Source organism: Cydia strobilella, chromosome 3, assembly GCF_947568885.1.
Source record: "Cydia strobilella chromosome 3, ilCydStro3.1, whole genome shotgun sequence".
In the NCBI taxonomy this organism is placed as follows: domain Eukaryota; kingdom Metazoa; phylum Arthropoda; class Insecta; order Lepidoptera; family Tortricidae; genus Cydia; species Cydia strobilella.
The window spans coordinates 10965889-10987084 of NC_086043.1; the positions used below are offsets into that span (position 1 = coordinate 10965889).

Sequence of the window (21196 nt, forward strand, 5' to 3'; positions counted from 1 at the left end):
TGTGATGAGCACAGATATTTGTTCCTGAGTCATGGGTGTTTTCTATGTATTTATATATTATATATATCGTTGTCTGAGTACCCATAACACAAGCCTCCTTGGGCTTACTTAGTCAATCTGTGTAAGAATGTCCTATAATATTTATTTATTTATTTTATTTTACATCTATATTGTAAAAATCACCGTTCCTTTTTAAGTCAGGCACTGTTCTATTGGGCATGATAGGCAATGTTGAGCAAGTTTATTACGGTAATTTGTTCAAAATCGCCTAAACTGAAGAAAATAAAGTATAATACATAATATTATGCCTAGTAGCACAGAATATATAATAGTACTCGCTAGTATTAGGTAGATATAACAAATAGCTTGTTAGCCGGAGAGGACGTTGTTTTGCAGAGATATATTTGTAGAGCTCCCTTTCAGCGCCCATATGTAGCAAGCATATTTCGCCAGCGGCTACGATGTAGCGTGCAGCTTGCTTATGCTGTAAAAATGATTAGCGTAGCACCTTGACTTGTCATCAACTCATGCGCACTAAAAGATTAATAAAATTACTATTTTGGCAGGGATAACCAGACCAAGGATGGAAAAAGTTAACAAACAATGCACAGTTTTAATCATTTTGTCAATTTTACCTGTAAGACACAAAAATCATGAGCATGTTATATTTTATGTACCTAAGTCTTTACTTGTATTTTTATGTAGTTTGTTTATATTTGTTATACATTTTTAACTTTAATTTATTTCATTATTAATAAAGCTGTACATATAGCATTTCATTCCATTTTACGTTTGTTTTATTTAATGATGCAAGGAAATAAGTTTACCTTTACGAAGGAAGTATAGAAAAAAGTTGAACGAATTCTTATATCAAGACTTTTACCAGCCCGAGTCTGTATTGTTAGCATAAAAAAGCCAAATCGTAGAATTGAAGCTGCATAATGGAATTTTGTTAAACCCTTAGTCAGCTTGTATATTGGCGTATACAGCTATAATACAGCTGGATCTACACTTGAAGCTGTATAATTTGGGGCCCCTTTTGGATGTACAATGGCTGTATACGCGGATATACAGCCCCTATGCAGCCAAATTTAACAGCCTAAAGTAAGAAAATAATTCATAATACAACCTTTATACAGTTATAAATGTTTATTGGGGGGTATTACTGCAATGTTTTGCCACCAGAGTGCAGCACTAGCCCCTTTAGTAAACCATAGAGTAACATACATACTGTACACGACGCGCATAGTATTTTGTAACTTAGAGTCATTTTAACATGTAATAATTTTAAGTCGCGTCACGTATAGAAATAAATGGTATTTAGTATGTTTTTATAACAGGACAAAGTATGAGTAGCATACTTTGTACCTCTTAAAGGAATCCAATAAGAGAATTCCAATTAGGTAAAGTTAGGATTGCAATATAATTTAATTAAGATAGGCTTATAACAAATAAAGAATTTTCCTCATTGTGTTTCATTACGTAGATCTGTATAAGAAAATAGGGCAAAGTATACGCTACCTTATTCTAATAAGAAATTGTGATATTAGACTAGAATCTAATAAGATAGGTAGGATAAATAAATAAAACATGTAATTTGTTAATATATAACATAACTTTAATAAATAAAGAGAAACGTAGGAGAGTCGAGGAAAGAGAGGTCTGCGCATGCGCGAAGCGCAGACGCCCGCGCCGGCGCGGCGCGGGGGACGAGGTCTTTAAATATGGAGGGAATAAAAGGCGGTGCGCCGGCCATAGGAAGCCATTACGAATCGAGCAGCCGAGCAAGAAACACCTCTCCAAAAGAAGAAAAGAAGACCTCTCCGACCTCGACCCTCCTGCATCTGATTTAAGAAGAGCTCCAGTTGTTTTACTCCATCCTTGCCGCCTATGCCGCACCCTATACAGTCCACACCCCTACGATAGATCTCGAGATAACAAGATTAGGGCCTAACACTCACATTGTTTGGTCCTTCGAGCCGGATCTCTGAAGCAAGAAAAATAGCAAGATGGCAGTAACAAGAAGCAACCACGGCAGAGAAGAAAATTCGTCAGATGAAACGCAGGCCACGGACCAGACCGGCGATACATCTGGTACAGGAGAGACGTCAGGCACAGGCGAGACGTCACGAACAGGCGATACGTCACGCACAGGCGAGACGTCAGGCACAGGCGAGACGTCACGCACAGGCGAGACGTCAGGCACAGGCGAGACGTCGGGCACGGGCGAGACGTCAGGCACGGGCACCACCACAAGAACGCGCACTGCAACAGAAGCCAGCATCGCCGGCACCAGCACGAATGGGGGCCCAGCCGACACGTCGGGAATCAGAGCAACGCCTGCAGTTAGCACCGTCGCCACACTCGTCGGGCGAGATTCCGTCGAGTTAATGCCACCGCCGCCAGTTCCCGCTAAGCCCGCTCGGTCACACCGATCCAAGGCCTCCAGCAAGAGACTCCTCGCGGAGTTAGAGGCCAAGGAGAAGTTAGCCGAGCTGGAGCTGAAGCGCGTACAAGCCGAAACAGAACTAGCAAGAATCAGACAACAAAGACTCGACCTCGCCTCGTCAAGGGAAGAGTCTGAAGAGGAAGAGGACCTTGCTCCACAACGCATTGCCGATTGGTTCAACCGCCGCCCAGAACAACCAACAGCGATTGAAGAAGAGCCCGCCCATGAAGAAGCACACGTGCCGGCCCCGCGCGCCACTAGAAAACACGCGCGGCCGGAGGCCCCTCGAGCCGCCCACGCCATGGACGTGTCATCGCTGACCGCCGCCCTAACAGAAGCCATCCAAGCCGGCAAGTCCTACAGAAAATACATACCAGACCTGCCGACATTCAGTGGCCTATGCAACGAGTGGCTACAATTTAAAGCCGCGTACGACGAGTCCGCCCCCAGTTTCGCCGCAAGTGAAAACGTCGCCCGTATAAGAAAAAGCCTCAAGGGAGTAGCCTTGGAAGCCGTAAGCGCCCTCCTCATCAGCCGGCCGCACCCCGAGGACATCATTAAAGCACTAGAAAGAAGATACGGAAGGCCAGACGCATTACTCGTCAACGAACTGGAGAAGATGAAGGGACTGCCGCGACTCACCGACAGCCCGCGCGACCTGTGCATATTCGCCAGCAAGATCGCAAACACTGTCACGACTATCGAGATATTGAAGAAGCCTCAGTACCTCTACAATCCAGAGCTACTGCGGTCGATGGTCGATAAACTCACGCCTATACTTCGAAGCAAGTGGTACGACTACGCGGCCACGAGAGAAGATACGCCCGAGCTTAAGAAGATTGCCGACTTTCTAAACAACGAAGCCGACAAGTGCACGCCTTACGCTCCGCCTGAAAATACGACGGAGAACAAAGAAGTGAGGACCGCAAGAAAGAAGCCCGAGCGAACGTACGCCGCTACCGCCGACACTAAGAAGCCAAGAGAGGAGAAGCAAGCGTGCCCACTATGCGAACACGCTACTCACCAACTGCCGTCGTGCCCGCAATTCATCAAAATTGACACGAACGAGCGCTGGGAAGTAGCGAAGAAACACAACATTTGCTACCGATGCCTCGCTAGCAAGCATCGCCGCTTCGCGTGTCGTGCGAAGCCCTGCGGCCACCTGGGCTGCCCCATGAGACATCATCGCCTACTACATCACGAGAAGACGCCGCAACCAGTCGCCGCTGCGCAAGTCGAGCCACCACAACAACATAAACCGGAAGAAATAGTGGCCTCGGCAGTGAACACAGTCGCCTGCGCACAACCACGAACGAGCCGCGCCTACCTGAAGATAGTGCCAGTAACACTGCGCGGCCCGCGAGCGACACTAGACACGTTCGCCCTATTAGATGAAGGCAGCACGGTGACAATCATCGACTCAGCACTGGCGGACGCACTCGGGCTAGACGGTCCCACTGAACCAATGTGGGTGCAAGGCGTAGGCGGGAAAGAGATGGAGCACAATCAGAGCAGGAGGGTCGAGGTCTTCATCAAGAATAAGCACGACAGCCAAGAACAACGCATAACGAACGCGCACACCGTCGGCAGCCTCGGCTTCACCACACAGTCGATCGGCATGGAAGAAATAGACGGCTGCGCGCACCTCCGGGGTATCAAGCACAAGTTAACCTACCGCGGTGCAACCCCACAAATACTCATCGGCCAGGACAACTGGGACCTGATCGTGTCACGAGAAATAAGAAAAGGCCGGCGCGGACAACTCGTCGCGTCGAGAACCCTACTAGGATGGGTACTTCACGGCTGTCGCACCACAAAAGCGAAGCCGATCGCCTACTGCTGCGCACATCTCACTCGTACCGGGCCGACCGAGAACATAGAAGAAACCATGAAGAATTATTTCGCCCTCGAGTCTCTATCAATCGAGCCGAGGCGACCCCGTAGTGATCCCGAACAACAAGCTCTACGCATACTAGAAGAAAAGAGCCGCCGCCTACCCAATGGCCGGTTCGAGACGGGGCTACTGTGGCGCAACGAAACAGAGAAGATACCTAACAATCGCACCGACGCACTCAAGCGGCTGCACACGCTCGAGAGGAAGCTGGATCGTGACGCAAGCCTAAAGCAACAATATAACGAACGCGTCAACAACCTACTTACCTCAAACTACGCCGAGCGCGCGACAACGCCCCCGAGTGACAGAACGTGGTACTTACCTCACTTCGCAGTCTGCAATCCAGAGAAGCCGAAGATTAGACTGGTCCACGATGCTGCGGCCACATCACACGGTCGCAGCCTCAACGACATGCTACATACGGGCCCAGATTTCCTACAATCGCTACCCGGCGTCATCATGAAGTTTCGACAACATAGCATCGCAGTCTCAGCCGACCTGAAAGAAATGTTCATGCAGATAAAAATAAGAGAAGAAGACCGGGACGCCCTCCGCTTCCTATGGAGGGGCGATCGCCGCGAGGGAGAACCAGAAGAGTACCGCATGACTTCCGTTATATTCGGCGCGTCATCATCACCGTGCACCGCCCTATACATAAAAAATAGGAATGCACAAGAACACGCGACACAGTACCCGCAAGCCGCGCGAGCGATAGAACGAAATCACTACATGGACGACTATCTACAAAGTTTCGACACAATAGAAGAGGCAAGACAAGTAACAAGAGACGTCGACTATGTGCACAAAAAAGCCGGGTTCCAGTTGCGAGGATGGGCCACGAACGAAAAAGAAGCAATAAGTAACGTCGTCGGCAGCGAAGAGCGAGAGGGAAATACTGTCCCTATCGGCGGGAGCGAGATAGAAAAAACGCTCGGCCTGCTATGGAACACAAATGAGGACAGTATCCGCTTTCGCCTCAATACAAGAAGAGCGCAGCCCGAAGTAATCAACGACCTGCGGCCTCCAACGAAGAGAGAAGCACTCAGTGTCATTATGTCAATTTTCGACCCGCTCGGCCTCATATCACCAATCACTACGCCGGCCAAGCGAATCATGCAAGACACGTGGCAACATAGCACAGGCTGGGACGAAGCGATACCAGAGCAGCTACACGAACGCTGGAGCGAATGGCTACGACAACTTCGAGACCTAGGTACCCTAAAAATACCTAGGTGCTACGACACTACGCCCGCCGCCACACACGAGCTGCATACTTTCGTCGACGCCAGTGAAGAAGCCTACGCCGCCGCAGTGTATTGGAGAATGACGCGAGCCGACGGCTCAGTCAAGATAGCCCTAGCCGCCGCAAAAAGTCGAGTCACACCCAGGAAACCGGTCTCCATTCCTAGATTGGAGCTACAAGCGGCCGTCCTAGGCGTACGGCTAGCAAAAACAGTCATAGAAGAACACGATTTCGAAATCACTTCGAAAACATATTGGAGTGACTCTCGCACGGCACTGGCATGGATACGCGCCGAGCCCCGCACATTCAAGACGTTCGTGGCACACAGACTCGCCGAAATAGAAGACTGCACTAAGAAAAACGAGTGGAGATGGGTACCGACAGCACACAACGTGGCCGACGACGCGACCCGCACCACCCCGGCAGATTTCGACTCGCAACATAGATGGTTCACCGGCCCGCCCTTTCTCTATGAACAAAAAGAGACTTGGCCCCACGAGAATAAGGTCGAAGTTCCCGCGACCGGCGAAGAAAAAGAGACGTGCGCTGCGATCGCCGTCCCTACGCAAGATAAACACGCAGCTATACCCGAGATCGAACGCTTCTCAAAATGGATGCGGCTGCTGCGAGCGACCGCGCGCGTGCTACAGTTCATCGACCTAGTGCGCCCTCAACCCCGCGCGCCCACCCCGCCCGCGACACAACTTATCGCGGCGGCGAAGCGCAAGCGGACACGAGCGAACGCGGAACAAGACGGCGCATGGAACAAACGCACGCAACACACGCGCGTGCCCGCCAAGAGTGCAGCTACCCAACCCCAAGAAGAGAAGAAATACTTAACGCTAGAAGCCAAATACCTAAACGCCGCCGAAAAGTTACTAATACGCGCCTCACAAGAAGATAGCTACGAGAAAGAGAGAAGGCGAATAGCGAGCGGCCGTACGCCCGACAAGGACGACCGACTGGCCAAGCTGAGTGTTTATATGGACGAGGACTGTATCATACGACTACGGGGAAGAATAGCGGCGGCCGGGAACATACAAGAAGAGACAGTGCAACCAGTAGTGCTATATGGGAAGCATCACTACACGAAATTGTATGTTTCTCATGTGCATGAACAATTACATCATGGCGGTACGGAAATAGTGGTGAACGAGTTGCGACAGCGAGTGCACATAGTGAAAATAAGGCCGACAGTGAAACAAGTGATCGCTCAGTGTCCGAGATGTCGACTACGTCGTGCGAAGCCCGCGGCCCCGGCCACTGGTGACCTACCGGCGGCACGCCTGGCGCATCATGTGAGGCCCTTTACCTACACGGGTCTAGACTACTACGGGCCGCAAGAAGTCACAGTGGGGCGTCACAGAGAAAAAAGGTACGTCGCGCTGTTCACATGTATGACGTCGAGGGCCGTACACCTAGAAATGGTAGCCTCACTAAGCACGGACTCGGCCATCAACGCACTACGCCGTTTCATTGCCCGGCGCGGGTGCCCTACAGAGCTGTGGAGTGACAACGGGACCGCCTTCAGAGGAGCCAACCGCGAGTTGACGGAAGCCATGAGAGACGCCGCCCACGCGCGCCGCATAAACTGGCGTTTCCTACCCCCCGCCGCACCCTTCATGGCGGGCGTGTGGGAACGTATGGTGCGCACGGTGAAAGAAGCTATGAAGGCCACCCTACATGAAAAATACCCGAGCGACGAGACTCTACAAACCCTACTGGCGGAGGCGGAGGCGACGGTCAACTCGAGGCCCATAACCTACGTAGCGGTGAATCCAGAAGACCCGCCGGCACTGACTCCAAACATGATCCTACTCGGGCCGGACTGCTACACCCCGGCTCCCGGCACCTTCGAAGAGAGCGACATGAACGCGCGACAACACTGGAGGCGCGCCCAGCAGCTGGCCGACACCTTCTGGCAGCGCTGGGTTCGCGAGTACGCGCCGCTACTACAACACCGGCGGGAGCCCCACGGCGCAGGAGTCACCCCGGCCGTCGGCGATGTCGTAATAATATGCGACTCCAACCTCCCCCGCAACATATGGCCACGTGGAATAGTGAAGCAGACGTATCCGGGCAAGGACGGCGTGGTACGAGTCGTGGACGTCACCACCAGCAGAGGACACGTGCTGAGGCGGCCAACAAAGAAGATCGTCGTGCTACCAGTGGGATCGCAAGGCGACGGCGGGAGAAATGTACACGACGCGCATAGTATTTTGTAACTTAGAGTCATTTTAACATGTAATAATTTTAAGTCGCGTCACGTATAGAAATAAATGGTATTTAGTATGTTTTTATAACAGGACAAAGTATGAGTAGCATACTTTGTACCTCTTAAAGGAATCCAATAAGAGAATTCCAATTAGGTAAAGTTAGGATTGCAATATAATTTAATTAAGATAGGCTTATAACAAATAAAGAATTTTCCTCATTGTGTTTCATTACGTAGATCTGTATAAGAAAATAGGGCAAAGTATACGCTACCTTATTCTAATAAGAAATTGTGATATTAGACTAGAATCTAATAAGATAGGTAGGATAAATAAATAAAACATGTAATTTGTTAATATATAACATAACTTTAATAAATAAAGAGAAACGTAGGAGAGTCGAGGAAAGAGAGGTCTGCGCATGCGCGAAGCGCAGACGCCCGCGCCGGCGCGGCGCGGGGGACGAGGTCTTTAAATATGGAGGGAATAAAAGGCGGTGCGCCGGCCATAGGAAGCCATTACGAATCGAGCAGCCGAGCAAGAAACACCTCTCCAAAAGAAGAAAAGAAGACCTCTCCGACCTCGACCCTCCTGCATCTGATTTAAGAAGAGCTCCAGTTGTTTTACTCCATCCTTGCCGCCTATGCCGCACCCTATACAGTCCACACCCCTACGATAGATCTCGAGATAACAAGATTAGGGCCTAACACTCACACATACTGTGCCTTTAACAGTTTTTTCATAGTTTTTTGACAAGTTTTCAGAAATAATAAAATATGACATTGATGCATCAAGGCGGTTTGTATACAGGAGGACCTACCGGGAAACGCTAATCCGAAATTTTGCTATCGGCCTCTTTATCGCTCGAATATGCCAGTGACAGAGATGTTTTATAACGAAATTTCGATTTTTTTGTTTCGCGATAGACGCTCAGATTGTGGTAGTGGCGCCCCTTACGCAGTTTCGCGTAATATTCCCTGAAAGTGAATATAAATGGAACCATGACATCGGAGCTTGCAGTGTATTGATCCACATTCGTTTGGCACAGTAGGTACGTGACGAACATCAATGGCAACAGATGGCGCAAAAAACGCTTTATTTGCTTTTCATAAAAATATGCAAAATACAGTTATATAATTAATATTTTTTTTATTGCGATTTTTTCGCAAATGTATTAATAAAAGTCTCTCGGGGTGCACATAATGACAAACTTTGCACACTTGCAATCAAATGTACTAATTTTGCCGCCTTTTCTACTGGCAAAATTGGTTTGCCAGACTATATTACCTATTTTAAACCTTTTTACATTCCTTCTATATGTATATAGTTTACATTCTTTGATCAGTTTGTAATTTACGTTAGGATTTTTACAATATCTTTTATAAAAGTAAAATATGAAAATATATACAATCTACCCAAGAATCCCAAGATATAGAAAAGCTTTATTACCATTTTATTACACATGGTTGTTTTGTGAAAGTCAACAACTGACCTAAACATGACGTGAACATCGTGTCATTTTAGTTTTATATCGTTTTTTATGGCAGATCTTTATTAAGATTTCTTATTTTTACTTTTTTTCCAAAATGTTTAATCCGAAACTAAATGAAGACAAAGCCACAAATTATTGTTACCGCGTACGTATTGGTAATTGGTATGAAGACTCAGTATTGGAGGAGGTAAAGTTAATAGTTACTAGTTATGGCATTTTTTTGTCAACTGATCGCAGCAACAGAGATTGAGCACAAGAGCTGGCAGCGAATGAAACATATGACCGATTAGTACAAGATTTTGATTCAAAAAGGTATATTTAATACGTTATTAGGTTTATCAGGATCATGTTGCCAATAGATACTTTAGGCTTGCCTGCGGTCAAGAAGCGACATGGACATGACAGGCAGTTGTATGTATAGGTGTGTAGGCTCTCTGTGCACATCTTACAAACCAGGGCTTACTACCGATTTTTTTTATTAATGTGACTTGGAGGTGGGGTGACGGAGCGTGAAGAATTCAGATTCTCCACGCTCTAACCAGCCGACGGACTTTTATTCCTCGCTGAGGGACATGAGATTACTAGCGAACCTAAACATACCTGACGTGTAACATAGTAGTAGCAGTAAGTTAAGATTTTAGGAAATAAATGTCCATACAAAATAGGCTTACAGCAATTTTCTGTTATCTCTCCTTGGTGCCAGTTTTCTAAGGGTAAAAACGGAAGCCTATTACTAAGACTCCACTGTCCGTCTGTCCGTCTGTCTGTCACCAGGCTGTATCTCATGAACAGTGATAGCTAGAGAGTTGAAATTTTCACAGATGATGTATTTCTGTTGCCGCTATAACAACAAAGACTAATAATAATGGTTATAATTTATGAATCTATCCTGCACCAACATTTATGTCTCTGTTTGACCTAATGGTTGACTGGTAGAGAATGCCTTTTGGCATTAAGTCCGCCATTTGTACATTTTTGTTTGCTTGTGCAATAAAGTTTAAATAAATAAATAAATAAAGACTAAAAAGTACGGAACCCTCGGTGGGTGAGTCCGACTCGCACTTGTCCGGTTTTTTAGCCTAATGATACAGCAATTTTTATCTCGCGCCAGCTCTTGCGAATCGACTTGAAGGTAGTAGGTAGATTGTAAAGTTCTAATAAGTATTCAATATGGTAAAGTATTTATATCATATCTATAATAATTGATGGGTCATTTCAATTTCAGTACACAATGAATCCGTTTTCCCTGGAGACTATGAAAGATGGTGACTTAATGTTAGCGAGGTATCGAAAAATGAATGAAAATCTCAATGCGCCTACTATTTTAACTCGGGCTATGGGAACCATTGCTTTTAGTGAAAAAATTTCATTGCTTGCACCCAATGTGCCAGGTTAGATCTATCAATTTAATTCCAAATCGGACCTGCTTCCTGAAAACCAAAAATAAGTTATATAACTTATATACATAGAAAGGTGTACTACACGCTTCACCATTAGGTTGTATCAATCTTTGAAGCCGCGGTAGATATCATGGTCCTCATGCATTAATCGAGATTACTGCCGTCGGATACTAAAGATTATTGCCCGTATCATCTAGGACTTAGACCTCCATTCTGCAAGGTTTTCGGAGTGGTGCGATTTGAATATCGGTGTACAGGTATCGTAAGCTTGTATTCGTATTTTAAATTTTTTCATTAATTTCGTGTTGTTAAACACAAGTTGTAATAGTAGTTTATGTGACTGCTACATAATGAAAGGCATCAAAACTCGAGTGTGGGTTTATGAAACGAACGAAGTGAGTTTCATAATAGATTATGTACCTACAGTTACATACACTGTTTTATCTACACACATATTTTAAACTTTCTATGATATATATTATTCACAAACCTCATATTACACCCGACATTGGGGCATAGTTGCTCTCCGAAATATCTTTATCGCACATTTAACACGAAACTTTTGCTAGAGTTACTTTAAAAACAACAAAACAATTTTTTTTAACTTACAAACTAATTAAAAGATAAACTGCACGTCAAATGGCGGCAAAGAAACTTTTTTTTAAATTCAGAGACAAACTAGAGTGGGGGTCGATGGCCATATCGTTCGATACCAACTAACAAGCGAGATTTGTCAAAATTGTATGAAATTGACATTTCATTTCGAATAAAAGGTCATTTCGACTGATATTAGAATAGAGGTTAAATCAAATTTCTTTGTTTTTCAGAGATGTTCGAAATTTGAATGAAATAATACTATCGAAATCGATGTTATTATTTAGTTATTTAGCAATAATAACATTTTCACAGATAAAAAAAATCCTGTAACAAAACAGTTTATCTTAATGTTGGCCATTATTTACGGATTTTGAAGGCATCATAGGGGGTTTATAATATGTGTGTAGCTCAAGAAGCGTGGACGTGGCTGGCCCTAACGGACATGGCGGGACGACTTAGACACCTTCATCAGTAACTGGCCGGAAAAAGCACAACAACGGGAGATGTGGAGATCAAGGGGAGAGGCCTTTGCCCAGCAGTGGGACAATTTAACGGGCTAAGAATATTGATTATGTAAAAGATAATTTATTGTAGTATGCTTAAATAGATACACGTAAATATTAAAGGAGACCCCTGGCATGGAAACTCTCTTTTATAAATGTTCTACTAGTTTTTTGTTAGTCGTAGTTAGTGGTTATTATTAAGTTGCTACAATTATTACATCAATTTACTCACCAAAAGAAGATGCAAAAGGTCTCCTACTGGGAGGTCGCCTTTCGCCCGATGAATTGCTGTATCATCGAGACCTACACGACGGATGTTCACTGGCTGGTTTGCCTGATCTTCAACCGAAGGCTAAAAGCACCTTCGTTATTACCAGCGCCGATGACTCAGACCGAAAGGGCGAACATTTGAAATATAATCAAGAGTTTCTCTTAACACTCTCCAAGTCAGTGGACCAAAAGGTATCCCTTCTAAATAATATTATAAATACGAAAGTAACTCTGTTTGTCTGTCTGTTTCACGTTTAAACATTAAAATACACATTCTTATGTAGGTAAGGGGGTGTCAAGTACAATTTTACATACCACACAATAAATTATATGCCGGAACATTTTATAGACCTTTAACATAAAACGCGTACTTACTAAAACGATTTCAGCCGTTATACGTGCGTTTCGACCCGAACCCAATCCCGGGTCTGTGTGGCAAGTTCCTGCTATACCTGAGCGAGCACGCCGTGTCCAACACTCGTTGGAGAGTGCTGCCGGTCCGAACCCCTAATATAACGCGCTTTGAACAGGAGGGAAAACCGGTTCCTGTAAGTTACTATTAAATAACTGAGTTCAGCCACAGATCCCGATCTTATGCAGCAAGTTTCCGCTGTATAAGGTACCTGTTCTCTTATCCAACACATGCGGAAGTTTACTGCCAGCCCAGGTTCCTATCATGAGACACTGTACCTATATAAAGACTATCTCTTTGACCGTTTCCCGTAAGGCATAAGACTACTTTCCTAGGTCTCCAAAAAGTAGGTACATTTTTACTTTTACTTTTCAGATAAATACGGATATTGTTATAAATCACTGCGCGACGAATGTTAATTTAGGCGTGGATATCGACCATTGGATACATGGATTCTATGAAGAAGTAAGTTATTCACGTCAGGAAAGGTCTAGGAGGATATAACCAAACGGAGTAGTCATTAACAGGCATTCCCCTCTGTCGAAAATAGTCGGTCTATGGTCATACACAATGTATGGACTGACGTTTATCTGACATGGCTATTTTGATGTTACGTATATATTTAACGTTCCCCTCCCCCGCAAAAATTGGCATCTTTTTGTACAGCAAATTACAGACCAAACGGTTATATCCTCCTAGGGGAAGGTAGATAATTAAATAGTTATTTGTGCAACAAGAGAGGAAAGTTGGTTTTTCTTGCGAGTGACTCAAAAACACGAGATGTAAAATAACTTTGCTCTCGTGTTGCACACATAATTTTTCACCTCAGTGTGAGAACATATTAAAGGTTAAAATGTATTTCGAATTACACAGAATAAACAGAAAAAAAATTGTTATATAATATGTAATATAATACCATACCATACCAAACCATACCATACCATACCAAACCAAACCATACCATACCAAACCATACCATACCATACCTAACCATACCATACCATACCATACCAAACCATACCATACCATACCATACCAAACCATACCATACCATACCATACCATACCATACCATACCATACCATACCATACCATACCATACCATACCATACCATACCATACCATACCATACCATACCATACCATACCATACCATACCATACCATACCATACCATACCATACCATACCATACCATACCATACCATACCATACCATACCATACCATACCATACCATACCATACCATACCATACCATACCATACCATACCATACCATACCATACCATACCATACCATACCATACCATACCATACCATACCATACCATACCATACCATACCATACCATACCATACCATACCATACCATACCATACCATACCATACCATACCATACCATACCATACCATACCATACCATACCATACCATACCATACCATACCATACCATACCATACCATACCATACCATACCATACCATACCATACCATACCATACCATACCATACCATACCATACCATACCATACCATACCATACCATACCATACCATACCATACCATACCATACCATACCATACCATACCATACCATACCATACCATACCATACCATACCATACCATACCATACCATACCATACCATACCATACCATACCATACCATACCATACCATACCATACCATACCATACTTTACCATATCATACCATACCATACCATACCATACCAAACCATAAAATAGGCTTGTTCGAGCTGCTGAGGTGAAAACGTTATTGTCCAAAATACTTTTGCATTATATTTTTTACAGATTTGGCCACCTCTAATGAAAACCTGCTTAGACGTGTACGGGCGCGAACTACCCCATAATATTTGGCATATTCATGTCCCTGTCGCGTAATGAACGGTCACTTTTCGTTTTGTAGAAATTTACATCATTATTATTTTAAATTTCTATTTTTATTATTTTTTATTATCGTTATTTTTACCTTTAACCGCCTGTATAAAGGAGGAGGTTATCAACTCGACCGTATTATTATTTTTTGTATGTACATACCTATATGTTACGAGTAAGTACCTCAGAACTCCGTCATGTCTGATCTGATCCGAAATCCGATCCAAATTGAACCGATCTGATCCGATCCATGAAGAATTGAGGGAACTCCTTAAATGTTATAGGCACACATATGTATAGAGTTAGACCAAGATAAGTCTTCAACGATACGTTAGAAAATGGAATCCATCCATCTAGGTCACCTTCACGTAGGCACTACTTCTTCAACTTCAAATGAGTAAAACTCATGTAACAAATTAATTATCTCCATTAGATAGTGTAAAAACTTAGAGGAAGGTGGTTGTGACATAAATTTGTTTTCGTTCGTTATCGTCTCGTTTAAAATACGTTATTCGATCTGAAGGCATCGGACTTATTGCGTCTACCTTCGAAATCATGAATAAGTCATATGCTTCGTTATAAGAATTGCTCTAAAAGTGTCATGAATATCCTCGAATGGATTCGTCGCAAATCCGATCGTAATTTTTTGCATTGTGAATATAAGTTACAGAGCTTGAGAAATTTCAAGATTTTCGAGTGATGAATAGTAGATTGTTAACCAAGGGATGAAAGGCACTCATTTCTGCCGAGGTATTTTGGTGCTCGAACGCAGTGAGAGCGCCAATAGTCCGAGGCAGAAATGATGCCTTTCACCCGAGTTAAACACTCTACTTTTCATTTCGAATACGAGGAAAGTAAAATGCATGCGTTTTTTTTTAAACATGACAAGTATACATTTTTATAGTATTTTTTTGAGGGTACTTTCAATTAACAATTCAGGCAAAAGTATCGTTATTTATGGAATGGAGAGTCAAATATTAGAATGGAAATTGTATAACAAATCCATTTAAACTCAAATTTCAATTGCGTATCGTAAAAAAATTAAAAAAATCGTACTTCGAACGTAAAATGCTCTAGTGCAGACACGTATCATTTTCTGCACACCTTTTAGAACAACAATGACCCTCTTTCAGAGCATGAGAAATGAAAAAGGAATTTTAGTTCTATATTTATTTATTTATGGATCAGCGTGAAGAGAGGGTAGTGTTGTCCGATGGCTTATGGCGTTGGGATTATGGCGATGGGATGGCCACGGTGTTGGTTTTCGTCCGCACATAAGGTAGTGGGCCAGCGATGGTGCATACGCATCTATAGGTGGCCCATTCCATAGTGCGTGCTCTCAATTCGCTGACAGATAAGACCAGACAGTTCCATCCTGTGCACTTGTGTCAAAATTATTATTTGAAAATATGTATGTACCTCGCATATTTTAATATTTTTAGGACATTTGTTTATTTTTATTTGTACTTCTGACTAGACGTGTGTGCCGCGCCGGCGCGCCGCCGCCGCCGGGCTTTTTTGCCACGCCGCCGCCGCCGATAAATGATCGGCGTAAAATCGGCGTGACCTTGAGTGTTGTTAATTAGCTATTCCAAGTCGGTATTTGAATTACAATATGGATTTTTTTTGTCAGATATACGTCAATTATTAATTAAATAAAACAGAAGAGCCAGTTGCACAAACTGTTTCACACACCGACTAAGTAATCCTCAGTATTCAGCGTCAAGAAAGATGAGATAGCGATAGGTATATGAAGAAGGATTTTTTCTTGTTAATTGTGAATTCACATTGTCTCACATACGAAGGCAGAATCCTCAGTCATGACAAGACTTACGAATTACGAGCAATGAAAACACAGAGCTCATGTACCATGTGGCCATGTGACCTCAAGGTGGAATAGAAAAGGAAAACTAACTGGCTAATATTGCGACCATCATCCTTGCTTATTTGCTTGCGCCTTAAACTGTATTTAAGTCCAGCAAAAATCTGAAAATATTGATGTGCGAATACTCTCGAGACCCAGTGTCCTAAAAAAAGAAAGAGAGAGACAGAGTGACAACACTGTAGATTCGCTTGCCCTACGGAAATGTGCAAGCTGTAAATGTGTAAGGACACCCCGGTATACTGTAGTAACCAGTTAGAAATGTTTTCACTCGATACCTGGGTTACTAATATAGATTTAAGTAACTGTCTAATATCAAATGTTGATAAAATCGTTAAAGCTAAACGTAAGTACGACGGTTCTCAGTTACGAAGTATATGCAATTCAATGCTTACAGACACTTATCATGAGTATTATAAGATATTTACAGACGGATCTAAAACAGATATTGGTAGTGGAGCAGCGTTCTTAGATTGGCAAACCGGAGAAGTAATTAAACTACACATTAAGGATAATATTTCGATAATGGCTATTGAAATGATCGCAATTGCAGAGTCACTATCATATATTGACAGCATCAATAGTCATAATAAATTTGTAATTTTAACGGATTCAAAATGCACTCTTCAACATTTGAACCGCTGTACTTACGTCTTTAGGGGCAATCCAGTAGCTTACACAATAATTCGTCTAGTATATACCTACTTAAACTCTGCGCTGCCAAAAAGAAAGTTATTTTACAGTGGATTCCCTCTCACTGCGGTGTTGTGGGGAACGAGGTGGTGGATCGGTTGGCTAGGGAAGCATCCGAAATGGGTGACAATTGCCATAATGTTCCTTGGTTTTCTGATGTTCTGTTTAAGGTCAAAAATATGTGCTTTGACATGTGGTCCGAATATTTTGACGAAAGATCTCGCACAAAGGGCATATGGTATAAAACGATCCAACCCACACTCCCTCGTGCTCCATGATTCTCTTTCAGTAGCTTTCATTCCACACTCCTTTAAATAGCTATGCGTTTATGATGCGTAAAGTTGACTCGCCCAAATGTAATTTATGCGGAGTAGTTGAAGACGTGTTTCATGTTACAATGGAATGTCGCCGAGGTGCTGCGCAGCGTCGACTGCTTAATGTCAGGTGCTATGACCTCGGCAGGGTCAATAGTATCCTGGCTTGTCCAGCCTCAGAAGAGGCTGGGCTTCTTTATAATATGGTCAAGGACATCATTCAACTTAGAAGTAGTGAAAGTTAGTCTGTTGTAGTTTTTTTTAGAGAGTCACTATGAGGGTGGCATTTGTTTAAAACCCTCTATAAATAAATAAAGAATTTAAAAAAAAAGCTGTAAATGGGTGAAGCAACATTTTCTTGTCATTTTTTTTTTCATCTGGGTCACTGGGGTATGGATGGTATAGAAAGGATGCCAATCTCTTATGGCAGAATTGTTGCAAAAGTGACCGCTTTCAGCTTTAAATAATAGTTCCTAATCACTCCGGTGGCGCTAGTTAGGCTCTGGGACATGAGTATAACATGAACCAACAAATAACCCGACCAAATTACGTAGGTTGTTTTTGGTAGTATTTCGGTGTATGGTGGCGCCGCCTAATTACTGTTTTTTGATGGACACTTTTCATACATAGAGATTTGGCTCCTTTATATAGTCTCCATGCACTGGTGCTTTCAATTAACCAAACATTTTTGTAGTAGTTACTATAGTTTGTCAAAGGACTGTCACATTTCAAACGTAGACAGAGAGAGTCATACCGTCTTTGTCTTACACTAGTACTAGCGCCCGAAAGAAAGGGATGAATGTGATTTTCCTGGTTGTTACTGACTGACAGATTGGTTTGACCAACTATAGTTATAAACTTTAAGCTCTTTCCATAATGGGCCATCTAACAAGAATGAATGATAATGATAATATAATATGACTTAGTACAAAAGTTCTTGTAACAAACTGTGCCACTATTGTCGCCTGCCTGACGGGAATAACAACAGAAAATACATCGAAATAGCGGCTCTTCTGAAGAAATTTGAAGAATAAAGTTCTAGAGTTCAATCGTTCCAAGAAAAAAGTAATGGTAGTAGACAAGACAAATATTCTCCCATTTACCGAAGCACTCGGCGATTACCAAAAAGCGAGCTAGTTTGTATATCTTGGGTTGATAACCAGTGCCGGTGGTTGCACCGCCGAGATACGCCGCAGAGCTGGCATGGCTAAGAGTGCTATGGCTAACCTCGAGAAGATCGCAATTGCAGAGTTAATTGCTTTTATTATGTAAATTTATATAAATTTCTAGGTAAATTGGAGGCATCGATTACGCGGATTACGAGAGAAGGTTGTACCTCCTGAGGTTTTATGCAAACCAAAAATAAAAAACCGGCCAAGTGCGAGTCGGACTCGCGCACCGAGGGTTCCGTACTTTTAGTATTTGTTGTTATAGCGGCAACAGAAATACATCATCTGTGAAAATTTCAACTGTCTAGCTATCACGGTTCATGAGATACAGCCTGGTGACAGACAGACAGACAGACGGACAGACCCGTTTTTACCCTGTGGGTACGGAACCCTAAAAAAGAAGATGCAATTAGACGATTTTAACCTATGTGGTGATACGTAAGAAAATACATGAATTAAATATATACGGCAAAAAAAGTACCTACTATAAAAAAAGTGTAGACCAAATTTTTTTTTAATATGTTTAGTTTAAGTTAGTTTTAAGTTTCATATTAATTTAATTTTTTTAATTTTAATAATATGTAATTCTATGGATGTAATTAATCCGAAATAAAAGCTTTTTAATTTAATTTAATTTAATTTTTAAATGGGTTCTGATTTTGATTACGGTGAATAAAAGTAGATGTAAGTCAAACGAGTTGCAATCCACATTTTTCAGACTATACTGTGTGTGTGTTGCCATATAAATGAGAATAATAGCGCCCTCTTGACAATGATCATATATTCCTGTTCAAGCTTACGTTCCGAAACGCCATCGTTGGCTAATTTGCATTAAATCGAGTCTCCTTAAACAAGAAATACTTTATCGAAATGTATAGTTCTATTTTCAAAAATTTTATAATTGACTAAACCGTATCGAAATAGTACATTATGATACAAGTGTGCTACGTTGGTCATTAAACACGAGGCGATATTGTGCGCGCGAGCTGTAAGCGAGCGCGCAATAAGAAAGCCGATGTGTGTAATGACCAATGCACACGCGTTTCATACGACGTTTTTCAACACACTTGCGAGAAAAAAAACAAAACTTATAAATTCGATTTTTTTTGTCAAAACGGTAAAAGTACAATTTTCAAAATGGTGACTTCCAGTTTTAACATCGAATAATTGCACAAAAGCGTGCTGGGCTTGTAGGCACTTATTCGCCAGTTCATTGAAGTAAGCTACCAACACGTTTTCTAAGAAAGACTGGGCGTTTTTGCTGATTTTCCATTGTATAAAAGTTTCATATGCCGCCAATTATTTTTCACCCGATTTTGATGGTAAAAGTCTATCGTTCTCGGCTCTTGCCTCTATTAGTATTACTGGCAGCGTCAATTTTATGTGTTCTTCATTTTTAATATATTTTCAATGCATGAAAATTACATCTTCGTCAATATATAAACTAAAAACATGCAAAACTATTCCAATTTTATGACAAATACGGAAAATGGCTGCCGCGTAATTTTTTTACGCACGATTCCAATGCGCGCGCAAGGCAAAGGTGCGAACGAAATCGACAGCCAATTAAAAAAATTAAAAAAGCTAATATTTTCGTATTTCTAACCGATGGATGGAGATCAAATCGATAAAATGTTATGTTTATTCATTTATGTAATTTACGAGATCATTTAATCTATAAATTATGTTTGGTGTGATAAAACCTCTTCGAACTAACATTTGAAACCTAATAGTTGGTTAAAAAAAATGTGTTACTCGACCAAATTAAGAAGGCTCCGTTTCCATGCATATTATTAGCAATCAGTTACCTTCTTAACTCAGTCAGATAATATAATGAAAAAGCACGAGTGTTATAATATACTGAAAAAGCACGCGTGTTTAATGTCTAGGATTATGAGCCAAAAATCGGTGGAATAAAAACGTTGTTTTGAGCAAGTGTGTTGAAAAAATTCTTATGCTTGAGTCGGAAGTGCCATAGACTATCCAACGTTGAAAAGAGTAAGGTTGTAGTACAATACACAGCATATGAAGTTGTAATACACAGATTATAGTCAACGAGTAGAAATAGTTATTTGTTATACAAGGGTGCAAAGTTGTATTTTACTCGCGAGTGTATCAACACACGAGAAGTAAAATACATTTGCACCCGTGTGTAACACAAAACTTTTCACCTCACTATAGCGAGGAAAGTGCAACATCCACTGGCGTTAGATCATTTTTATCACTGGAAACACTCATTTTTTACGATATTATAACAAAAACTGGAAATTCTGTATTTTTACGTGAAAGTTATTAAGTAAAAATTTTGTTGACAATGTTGACATTTCTGACGTATGAAATGTCAATGATGCGTTTTGAAATTGCATCTACTCAACTTGTGCGTTCAGAATTATATTTAACATCATTATTAAAAAACAAAAGTTTCTTATGGAATTTTAAGGTTTATGACATAAAATCAATAAATAAAGCTAAATTTGGTATGTTTTATTAGATTCTCAAACCATTTGTTTAATGATAATTAGTATCGAACGAACCATTATTATAAGCGTTTTACGTTTTGTTATCTGTCAAGCTACTTAAACACGCTCCATCCAAGGTCAAATTACTTTCCCCACTAGTGGATAAAATGCGTTTTTCCCCGCTTGTTTTAAAGGATAAAAGACAACTTTCCGAGCTAGTCAGGGGAAAAAGATATTTTACTTTCGTACTCGTAGACAGGTAATCTGACGCGTTTTATTCCGAAGTTCATGCATGCAAAAAACATGTATCGGTGCGCCCATGAAA

General features: G+C 42.2%; 1 protein-coding gene across 1 annotated transcript in view; it reads left to right on the forward strand.

The window, feature by feature from the left end:
• The first annotated feature begins 2009 nt into the window (after nt 1–2009).
• LOC134756214 (uncharacterized) overlaps nt 2010–21196 on the forward strand; it is an 84225-nt gene continuing 65038 nt past the window's right edge. Inside the window, exons 1-3 of the mRNA XM_063693043.1 lie at nt 2010–7800; nt 11994–12253; nt 12451–12609. Of these exons, the coding sequence (XP_063549113.1) occupies nt 2010–7800; nt 11994–12253; nt 12451–12609 (6210 nt within the window). The remainder of the gene's footprint in view (nt 7801–11993; nt 12254–12450; nt 12610–21196) is intronic.